This window comes from Mustela putorius, unplaced genomic scaffold (genome assembly GCF_011764305.1).
Source record: "Mustela putorius furo isolate JIRA1106 unplaced genomic scaffold, ASM1176430v1.1 tig00000196_pilon_pilon_pilon, whole genome shotgun sequence".
Classification (NCBI taxonomy): domain Eukaryota; kingdom Metazoa; phylum Chordata; class Mammalia; order Carnivora; family Mustelidae; genus Mustela; species Mustela putorius.
In genome coordinates this window covers 14141648-14152684 of record NW_025421310.1, presented here as the reverse complement: position 1 = coordinate 14152684, position 11037 = coordinate 14141648, and the positions used below count along the sequence as shown (strand labels likewise).

Here is an 11037-nt window from a genome sequence, read left to right as displayed (position 1 = left end):
CCTGCCGAGAACCGTCCCGGACCTGGGTGCGTCTTTTCTCCTCCCGCAAAGGAGGAAACCGCTCAGCGAAGGGAAGTGCCTGGTCAAGGTCACCCGGCGAGGAAATGGGAGTCGGGACTCGAACCCGCGCCGTAGTGAGCCCAGGGCCTCCTGGAATCCCACCCTGGGGGAGAGGCTGAGGGCAGCCGGCCACTCGAGAAAAGAGGGATAGTGAGAGACACAGACACAAGAGAGACACAGAGACAGAGATAGAAGGAGAGAGAGACCGACGAGACCCAGAGAGACACCCATCCAAACGGGAGAGTCAGAGACAGAGTCACAGCAAGGGAGACAAATAGCCAGAAACACCTAAACACTGAGGCAGCGACTGAGAGAGGCCCGCAGCCGCAGGGGTGGGGACCCCCAACGCCTGACCCCGCCTCCTGTCCCCCACACCCCCGCCCCCCGCCCGGGCCCAGCCGCCGGGGGCGCCGCCGGGGGCGCCGCCGGGTCGGGAGGGGGCGGGCACGGGGCGCGGCGCAGGCTGGACGCTCGGCGAGCAGCACCGCGAGGCGACGGGAGCGGCGGCGGGTCCAGGAAACCCCTGGGGCGGACGGGTGGCCCCGGGGGGGCCGGGGGCGGGGAGGCGGGCGACCGGCACCGCCCCGGCCGACAAAAGTCCCTTCAGTTCAGCCGGCGGCAGGGGAAGTCCCGGCGCCCGGCGCAGCCACCCTCCTGTGCCGCCGAGCCGAGCCGAGCCGAGCCGCGCTCCGGCCGCCTGCTCGGCCGCCGTCTCCGGCGGCCCCATGCCCCGATGCCCCGCGGGGGCCATGGACGAGGGGCCCGTGGACCTGCGCACCCGGCCCAAGGCCGCCGGGCCCCCCGGCGCCGCGCTGCCGCTCCGCAAGCGCCCGCTGCGCGCACCCTCCCCGGAACCCGTCGGCCCCCGCGGTCCCGCGGGCCCCGTGGTCCCCCCGGATCCCCTAGGCGGCAGCTCCGACTCCCCGGCGATCCCCGCGGCCCCCCACGGACTGGCCCGACCAGAGGCGCTTTACTACCAGGGTGAGTGGCTCCCAAGGATCCTGGTCAGGTGGGGGTCAGACAGGGCATAGGGTCACCAAAGCCAGGGAACAGAGTTCAGGACACAAATACAGGGGCTCCCAGGGAGCCGAGAAGCTGGGGGACAGAATCCCAAGGACACAGATAGGGGATTACTGAGGAGCTGGGAGGGGGCAGAGCCTGAGGTCTCAGGGACACAGTTGTGGGAACATCCGGGAGCGGTGCCTTGGGACACAGATATGGGGGTCCCAGGACTCTGGGTGCCAGGGGGCCCTGAGGGACAGAGCCAAAGTCTGAGAGCCACAGATATGCAGACCCAGGGGCCAGTGCCTAGCGCTACAGATACGAAAGTCTGCAGAGCTTGTAGTCCCAAGAACACAGAGTTACAAGCTTTTTAGAACCCAGATATCTAGGATTATGAGGACTCAGTGTTTGGCAGTCGGGCCCAAGAAATTGGGGTTCTTGGCATCCAGATACACGGTGTCAAAGGGAGTTAGGGAAGCAGCGACTGGGGTTCTAAGAGGACATACTAGGGATGTCAGCCAGCAGATCAGAATCTCAGGAATCAGGATATCAGGGAACAGTGGGGATCAGGAGAACAGAGATGGAGTTTTAAGCACCCCAATATCTGAGATCACAGGGATCCAAGGAAACAGACCCAGGCAGTGGGGGTCCTGAGGATTCAGCAGGACAGAGATCTGGGATTCTGGGCACCCAGTTATGTATGGTCGTAATACAGGCTCAAGGTGTCATCTGAGGTCAGGAATTCAGGTGGTCACAAAGTCAAGGCTTGGAGTTGAGGGTTCTAGGAACCAGGGACAGGATGGGGGAATTCTGGGACTGAAGAATTTAGGGCCGGGATGAAGAATTTGGGGGTGTTCAGGCAAAAGGCTACAGGGCACGAAGGCCTGGTACTGGAGATACGAGGACCTGCAAACTTGGGGGTGCACAGGTGGGGGCCCTCAAGAGTCTGGAGATGACAGGAGGCCAAGCACCATTCTCCCCATTCTGTCTCAAGGGAGGGGGATCCCCTTCCACAGCTGTGCCCACATCACCCACCCCTGAGTGACCCCAAAGCTGCAGAGAGCCCATGCCTAGTGCTTCCAGACTTTGGCCCAGTTCCACCCCATCAGAATACAGCAGTTAGAAAGCCTCGGGGTGTGCATCAGGAAGCCTGCCACTGCTCCCTTCCCTTTCCCATTCCCTGGATGAAAACCCTGGCCTCAGTTTTCCCCATCTGTGTGATGGGTGGAAATGACTTTGCTGCCATGGTGTCTGGCGTCTGACTCCACTCCTCTCTCCTTCTGACCCACCTTTCTCCCCAACTCTCTCCACAGTCACCCCACACGCTACACTCAGTGCTTCAGCCATTCCTAACCTTCTTCAGTCACAAATTCACTCAGCAAACGGGTCCTGGGGTCCCCCGATGGGTGATGATGGGATTCAGGCCTGTCCTTAAGGAATTCTGCCTAGTAGGGCACGGGGAGTCAGACTAGTGAAGAGATAAGTGACAAAGACAGTGACCAGGGCTTAGGGGAGATAGTGAAGTGAGGAAGCCACCTGAGTCCAGAAGGATGTGGAAGACCAGTCTGTCTTGGACATTTGGGGCCCAGTATTAAATGAAAAAGGGACCTAGAAAAAGGGGCAGGTGACACAGCAGGTGCGAAGGCCTGGATGTAGGGGTGAGTCGAGGGTCTGCGGGTTTTGCCTCACCCACGTCCTTTCTCTGTCCAGGACCTTTACTGCCCATATACCCCACCCCGACTATGGGCTCACTCTTTCCTCTCCTGAACCTGCCTACACCCCTGTACCCCATGGTATGCTCCATGGAACACCCTTTGTCAGCTGACATCGCCGTGGCCACCCGTGCAGATGAGGATGGAGACACGTGAGTAAAGCACCCCCATAAATGGGGGAGCCAGCCCTCCCCCCACCTCACCCACCACAACACAGGGACACTCAGCTTGGGCTTTCGAGTTCCCTCAGCTGAGTTAGAGTCCCGTCTCCACTGCTGGCTGTGACTTGGAGCAAGGTCCCCCCACTTCCCCACTCTGCGCCTCAGTATCCTCTTTTGGAAAATGGGGACTCTGAGAGCCCTTACCACCCAGGACTGTTTCTGAAGCAGGGGGCTTCAAAATGTTTATCAGAATCCAGACCTGAGAGGGGCGCCTGGCCGGCTCAGTTGGTAGAGCATACAAGTTCTTGATCTCGGGGTCGTGAGTTCAAGCTCCATGTTGGGTATAGGGATCGCTTTTTAAAAATAAAATAATAAAATATTACCCAGTGATACCCAAAAATTATTTTTAAAGAAATCCAGACATGCGAAAGATCTTTAAGCAATAGATTTGTTACGTGAATTACACATGCTAAGCTCTTAGCACTGAGCCTGCTAAGTTACAAGTGCTCAATAAGTATTACTTAATACTACTGTCATCATTACTTTACATTATACCCAGCACACATCCACACGTAGAAGCTTGAAATAAAAATTGCTCAGAACAAGAGTCCCCTTCCTAGATGGAATCTACTCTGTATTTTCTCTTCTAGTCTGTTCCACTGTTTCATGGTCATAGAGGTCAGTCAATTAAGTTGACAGTCTCTGTAAACTGATTTCACAAATGCCATAGATCGCCTGCAGTTGGGAGAACATGTCCTCGAGGCTGCTGAGAACTGCTGCAGGGGAAGGGTCTGCTCTGTGCCTGGCACACAGTAAACGCTCGACACCCTTGACCGTGCCCATTATTATTTCATCCACCCAGGTTTGAATTCCAGCTGGCCGCTTTCTCGCCCCTCTCTGCCAGTCTCCCCCCCCACCCACCTTAAAAACAAGAACCATCAGTGTGTGAAAGTGTGTGAGACAGACAAGGAATGGCTTCTATAAACTGTCTATCTGGGAATTGATAGGGATGGAAAGGATAAGCTCACTGCTGCAGAAAGTGGGGGGGCAGGGGGTCCTCTATCACTGGCCAACTTTGTGACGTCACATCCTGGAGCCTCAGCACCCCTTTCTGGAAATCCGGGCTTATACCGGACCTATCAAAATTAGGATTCAGAGCAACGATGTACAGACGCAGAGAACACAGAAGGGCCGGTCACACAGTAGGTCCTCCACACAGGGGATGGGGGGAGTTGTTCTCACAGACCTCCCCAGGTGCTTCTGGGCCATTCTGTAGGTCCAAGCAGGAGAAAGTGTCTGAGCTATCTAAAAGGCTGAATAAAACTAGTTCCTCCCACTCTAGGTACCTCTGGGGTCATCAGCGAAATAGATTTTGTATCTGCAAAAAAAATCATCCGGGGATGATTTTGTTTGCAGCCTGTGAACACGGGCCGCAGAAGGCGGCCTTGGCACACCAATCTCAAATCCTGCGCCCCACCCGCCCTCCCCCCCCCCTTCCCTCCAAAGCAAACACTTCAGCCTCAGCTGCCTGTTGGGGGAAATCCCTTCCCGCAGAACTTGACCGCAGCCCAGCTGCTCTGCCTCCCCCACGTCAGCAGCCGTCACTCACTCGCAGCCTCCCCCTCCCGGCGTTCAGTCTAACCTTAACCCCTTCCGCTGGGGCCAAGACTTTACCGGAATGGACAGCTGGCTATGCTGGGAGTGGGGGAGGGGGACAGGTTAAGTCTGGGTCCCCAAAGCAGCAAAGCTTAGTTGGGAGCCTGGACTTCTAGGGACTCAAGGGAGCAAGAATCTCGGGGCATCTGGACCCTCAACAGGTCCGGGTACTGTATTCGGTACAGCACCGGGAAGCTGGAGATCTGGGTCTTCCTCCAAGAGAGAGGGGAGGTGTTCCGAGTCCCAGAGAGCAGAGGTCCGGGTACTGTATTCCTTGACCCCTGGGGAAGTTAAGGAACGGGTTACAGAACAGCTTGGGGGTTTGTAACTCACAGGGACTAGGGAAGTTGGTATCCGCCAAGAGTTGGGGCACCATATAACCGGACCCTAAGAGATCTCAGGGGTGGATGCCAGGATATGGGGGATAAGGAGCCAGCTGGAGTCTGAACCCTGAAGGGTGGAGTTCCAGAGGAGCCCCTAAGCTGGAAAACTTGGGGTTCTTCCCCCCCACCCGGGGAAGCTTAGGTCTCTTTGATTGGGCCTCCCTCCTCCACCCCACGCGAGGATGGAAATGGGGGTGCCGGGGGTGGCCGGGGTACATCCCCGGCAGGAGGCTTCCCTCCCCCGGGAGCAGGAAGCGGAGCCCCGCCCAGCAGACCTGTTACTGGAAGTCCGAGGGCTGGGCCGCCCCTCCCGTCCCCACTTCCTCCAGCCCCGCCCCACCCCCTGCAGCCCGCGCGTTTATGGGAACTCAGGCCTGGACGGTTTCTCTGAAATCATTCGCTCTCTCTGCCCTCACTTAACCCCGCCCGCCCCAAGAGGGACCCAGGCCGGGCTTCCAGGGAGATGGAGGGAGGGAAGGGAGCCGTTCTCCGGGCCCCTCCCCACTCCCACCTCCTCCCCCGGCCCAGCTCCGGCCCCTCCCCCAATATTTTCCTTGTAAATTTGGCTTTCACGGATCAGGATCTCCAGGTTCCGCATTTCACCCGCTGAGCCCTCTGTGGGCGATGCCGTCTGGGGGAGAAAAGCGGAGGGCCACGTGACTTGGCTCTGGCTCTTCCACAGCTAAGGAGGGCTGCAGGCCAGTCTGCACCCCGGCCTGCTTAACCCCCTCAAAGCCTCCAGGGGGGCGGGGGAGGGGAGCAGGGGGATGAGGCTGCTGCGGGATCTCTCCCCAGCTACCAAAGCACTTAGGGAGCTGGTTTACCCTGCGAATTCTGGAAGCACGTTCCACGGTGGCGAGGCCCGCTGTTCACCTGCTTTACTTAGCAGGACTCTGGTTAGGAAGCGGTAGTGGTGGTTGAGAAGGTCGTTGCTCTAGTGAGTGGAGATGTTGTGCAGCCCGTGTGTATACAGTCACCCCTGTAAGCTCAGTGTTCATGTGGCCATCCCCCCGCCCCCAGACACACAAACATACACACAGTCATCACAGACTTCCCTGGCTCTTCCAGGTCGGCAGCTGTGGGCAGGAGCCCAGAGTGTATTGGGAAACTTATCCAGATCAAGGCTGATGGGGAGGAAGCAGGATTAGGCAAAAATCGGACTGCTGGGGGTCGCAGCAGGTGGGGGGGGCCTTAGCTGACCTCCCACCCACCCAGGGAATGCAGCAGTTGTAGTGTTATTTAGAGATGGGGCCAAAAAGCTAGGCCCTCTGTGCCAGCACTGACCAGCCACTGGATGCCATGGGATGGCAGCTGTCTCCCGTTCATGACCCGGACAAGCAGTGCTTTTCAGCGGAGGGTAATTCCCAGAGAGAGCTGAGAGCCGACAAGCTTCCCAGAAGCTGACGGAGTGAGTCCTAAAGTCCAGAAGGAGGGGGGGACACGACCCTGGGTGTCCAGAGCAGTGACCCCGTCCCAGTATATCCCACCTCCCCTTTGGGCAAAAATCCCTCCAAATAAGTGAATGCTCAGGGGTTGGAGGCTGAGTGTGACTTGCAATCCCAACTGCTGGTCACTGATGAGCAGCGGGGGCAGGGAGAGAAGGGGAAGCGCGCTCACCAGCTTCAAGGATGGCCAGGGGCCACCGCGATGGGTTCGTTCATGCAGGGCATGCTTGTGGCACACCTACTCAGCCCCAGCTGCGCTCCTAGGCACCGCGCAGAGACCCAAGCAGACAAAACGCCCAGCCCTGGGTGGCGCTGACATTCTAGAAGGGGAGACTCAGACAGGAAACAAGTAAAACTGTACAATGTCAGGTGATGATGTGGAGGAAAATTAAGCAGGGGAAGGGGGGGAAAGGGGAGTGAGCCGTGGCCACACCATTTCGTTTCATTTGGGCAGAGGCCCAAATGAGGAGAGCAGGTTGTGCAGAGGATGGGGCGGGGGTGGGCGTGGGAGTGACTCTTCCAGACAGAGGAACAGCCAGTGCTCTAGGAGGCAAGCAAGTGTGCTTGTTCTGCTTAGGCACAGCAAGGAAGCCAAGAAGGGTGAAGGGAGCAGAAGCCAAATGGATTGAAAAGGGGGAGGCAGGATCACAGAGGGCTTGTCTAGCCTTGATGCCGAGGGTTCTGAGCAGGGGAGGGACTTGACCTGATTGAGGTTGTAGAAGGGTCTCTCTGGCTGCTAGGTGGGCGACAAGCCAGTGGGGCAGAGGTGGGAGGCAGCAGGGAGGCCAGTGAGGAGGGAACAGTCCAGGAGTGAGGGCGATGGTGGCTGAACGGGGATAAGGGAGTGAGGCTCAGGAGTGGCTGGATGCTGGATCCACTCCAAAGTAGCCGGCACGTGTTGGACTTAGCAAAGTGTGTGGCGGTGAGAGGTGACCAGCCCCTCTAACGCCTGTGATTTCCCCACCCCAGGCCACTCCACATCGCCGTGGTCCAGGGCAATCTGGCAGCCGTGCACCGCCTGGTCAGCCTCTTCCAGCATGGGGGCCGGGAGCTGGATATCTACAACAACCTGCGGCAGGTGAGCCTGGGGGCTTGGATCTGATGGAAGAGAGGCTTGAGGGTCTGGATTCCTGAGTCCTAGGAGCTGGGGGAGGGGCGCGGTGGTGCTGACTCTTGAATCTGATAGAGGACGGACTCCAGATTTCTGGTCCCCTGAGTAAAACTGGAGCTGGTGGGGGGCGGTCAGGACGGGGACACAGGGCAAGGCCCAGGTCCCTCACAGTCTCTGTGCCCCCAGACACCGCTACACCTGGCTGTGATCACCACATTGCCATCTGTGGTCCGGCTGCTAGTGATGGCTGGTGCCAGCCCCATGGCACTGGACCGCCATGGCCAGACGGCAGCCCACCTGGCGTGTGAGCACCGCAGCCCGACCTGTTTGCGTGCCCTGCTGGACAGTGCAGCCCCGGGCACTGTGGATCTGGAGGCCCGCAATTATGATGGTGAGCACCTACCCTGGCGCCGGGTGGGTCTGTCTGGCAAGACTTCAGGTCCAGCCCCAGACCCAGGTTAACTGAGTCTTCCTGTACCGCAGGGCTTACCGCCCTGCACGTGGCCGTGAACATGGAGTGCCCCGAAGCCGTTCTGCTCTTGCTGGAGCGGGGTGCGGACATCGATGCGGTGGTGAGCAGGCCCGGGCCAAGGGGGTGGGGCCGAGAGGAGCTGGGGGGGCGGGACTTACGTGGAGACCGCACTAGTGGGTGGGGTGGGACTTCCAGTGTCTGACCCGATTGGGATGGTGGACCAAGCAGCTGGGATATTGGCGGGCTGATTGGGCAGAGCTTAGAAAGGCTCACAAAGACCTTCCCGCCCTTCTGCAGGACATTAAAAGCGGCCGCTCCCCGCTCATCCACGCAGTGGAAAACAACAGCCTTAGTATGGTGCAGCTACTGCTGCAGGTGGGTACAGCCCCTGCCCCTGGCCTCTCGCCCACCCTTCCCTCCGGCACTGGCCCAGCAGTCGCCCCTGTCCCTGGCACCGACCCTGCTTTCCTGCTCTGGCTCCCGCTCTTGCTACACTTCCAGATCTGTCCCTTCCTTCTAGGCCTCGTTATATCAACCCTGTGCTTCACTACCCAACCCCTCTTGTCCGGGACCTTCTTCCTTTTTTCCCCCGCCCCCAAAGAGAGCTGGGCGGTTGCAGCGCCTGCCTTGCGCACCCCGCCTTCTCGCTTTGGTCCTTTCCGCGTGCTGTCCTTCCGCCCCGCCTAGACTCTGGACCTTTCCTTTCAATGGCTCCGCCCCTACCTCGGCGGGCCGGGACCGCGGGTGTCTATCCCGGGTTGACCACCCTGCCTGCTCAGTCCCGCTCCGGGCCACCTTGGTTCTGGCTTTCGCCCTTCCGTCACCCATCCCGGATCTAGTCCCGCCCAGGTCCTTGCCTCTGTCCGGGGACCCCAGCCTCGGTCCCCAGCCCTTCGCTCGACCTCATCCCGGCCCCGCCCCTCCTCTGGCCCCGCCCCCACCGCATCCACCGCCCCTCCCTCCGGGCGCTGGGGGTCCTGACCCGCGGTCCCGCCCCGCAGCACGGCGCCAATGTGAACGCTCAGATGTACTCGGGCAGCTCGGCGCTGCACTCGGCGTCCGGCCGCGGGCTCCTCCCGCTCGTGCGCACGCTGGTCCGCAGCGGCGCCGACAGCGGCCTCAAGAACTGCCACAACGACACGCCGCTCATGGTGGCGCGCAGCCGCCGGGTGAGTGTGAGCGCGGGGGTGGGGGGGGCAGGACCTTGCCCGAGGCCGGCCTGCGTGAATGGGACATCTCGGGGCGCGCGAGGGAGGGGGCGGCCTGTGGTCCCAGCGAGCTCTGACAGCGGACCCGGAGACGCGAGCCGGCTCCGTGCACGAAGAGAACGGAGAGAGCGAGCGCAGCGTGGGCTGGAGCAACCTGGTGCTGACCCCCATTTTCCATCCTTCTGCAGGTCATCGACATCCTGAGGGGGAAGGCGACCCGGCCTGCTCCGGCATCACAGCCAGAGCCCTCGCCGGAGCGCAGTGCCACCACCTCCCCTGAGAGCAGCAGCCTCCTCAGCTCTAACGGTGAGAACCGATCTCCCTCCCGGACACCAACTGCCAGCCCCTCCCTCAGAGCCCTCCAGACCCCTGTGCCCTTCCCCCGGGCCCCCAAAGCGCCCGCCCAGGTGGGTCTGGTCCTGTGTCCCCTGACTCCCACCCCTCTCTTCTTCCCACAGGTCTCCTTTCTGCGTCACCCTCCTCCTCACCCTCCCAGTCTCCCCCCAAGGATCCACCTGGATACCCCATGGCTCCCCCCAGTTTCTTCCTTCCTCCCTCATCTCCGCCTGGCTTCCTGCCCTTCGCTGGGGTCCTCCGAGCCCCTGGCCGGCCGGTGCCCCCCTCCCCAGCTCCAGGAGGCAGCTGAGAGGGATGGGGGGGGCAGATCTCAGACTCATGCGGGGGGGGTACCTCCCTGCCCTGTGGGGCCAACCCTCCTAGAAACTGTGAAGACCTCACTCTGCCTCCCCCCCTCCAGGACTAGGATTTGCACAGAGGCACAAGCATCTACCCATAAACCCCCTCTTCTGAGCAGATATCTTACCTGTGACCCAGGACTCTTACCCCTGTTACTCTCAGGCACCAGTCCCCTGTCTGGAATTCCACCCAGATTCCTTCTCCCCCAGAACTGGTTTGGAACCAGGGAATAGTCACTCCTCTCTCGCCCTGCCACTCCACCAAGATGGATGAGTGGGGGAGATGGGCTGTAGCCAGGCACTGATAACAAATGTAAATTATGAGGCATTTTGGTTGGATTTCTTTTGTAATAAACTATTTTTGTACCATACCCTGGCTGGGCTGGGCCTGTTTCATGGGGAGGCCTGGAGGAAGTGTGTTTGTGTGTGCACACAGCTGGGCTGGGCATCCTCTCCAGCTGCCTCCAGGAGTGACCTTGTGAGCCTCTCACTGAGGATGACACGTGTGGGTGACTCTGGGACGTCTAATGTGTTCCTTGTGTCGTGGCACTGTGCCATCATTTGTGGCGACGACACAGTGTTGAGATCTTTCCAGGGGACCCTTTTGGATTCCACAGAGATCCTGGCCGTCTGCATGCATGTGTGTATGTGTATGTTTCTGAGGTTTGTGGGTCCCTGTCGTGTCCCGTGACCTTGTGCTCAGCAGTTGGGGGAGCGTTCCCAGGGTTGAAACCTATGGTCATCCTGTGATGGTGGTATGTGACTACCTCACTTGGCGGGCCACGTTTTGTGTGTCAGAGCCCCCCTGACATACGAGGTTTGGGTTTTGACTCTGTGGGTGTGTCACTTCTAAGTCACTCAGGGTTTGCCTTCATCTCCTGTCACCCCTGTCCCAAAGCACCCCATTTAGTAGCTTAAAACAACTGATAGATTCCCTTACAGTTCTAGAGGTCGTAAATCCAAAATCAGTTTCACTGGCCCAATGTCAAGGTGTCAACAGGGCTGGTCCTTCCAGAAGCTCTAGGGGAGGATCTGTCCCCTTTCCTTTTACAGCCTCTAGAGGTGCTTGCCTGCCTTGTCTCATGGTCCCTGCTATCCTTGGATCTCTTGCTTCCATCTGCATTTCTTCAGT

General features: G+C 59.6%; 1 protein-coding gene across 1 annotated transcript; it reads left to right on the top strand.

Moving 5' to 3' along the window:
• The first annotated feature begins 646 nt into the window (after window positions 1–646).
• On the top strand, window positions 647–10276 carry BCL3 (BCL3 transcription coactivator). Its single transcript, XM_013064094.2, has 9 exons — window positions 647–1041; window positions 2773–2926; window positions 7389–7497; window positions 7717–7921; window positions 8014–8102; window positions 8300–8377; window positions 9004–9171; window positions 9399–9516; window positions 9669–10276. The coding sequence occupies exons 1-9, from the start codon at window positions 786–788 to the stop codon at window positions 9854–9856; spliced, it is 1365 nt and encodes a 454-aa protein (XP_012919548.2). The 5' UTR covers window positions 647–785; the 3' UTR covers window positions 9857–10276.
• The last annotated feature ends 761 nt before the right edge of the window (window positions 10277–11037 follow it).

Excerpts from the sequence above, each read along its gene's own strand:
- BCL3 (XM_013064094.2), top strand. The coding sequence starts at position 786 with ATGCCCCGATGCCCCGCGGGGGCCATGGACGAGGGGCCCGTGGACCTG. Across the intron at positions 2,927-7,388 it reads GCAGATGAGGATGGAGACAC|GCCACTCCACATCGCCGTGG; the intron begins GTGAGTAAAGCA and ends TCCCCACCCCAG. Across the intron at positions 7,922-8,013 it reads GGAGGCCCGCAATTATGATG|GGCTTACCGCCCTGCACGTG; the intron begins GTGAGCACCTAC and ends CCTGTACCGCAG.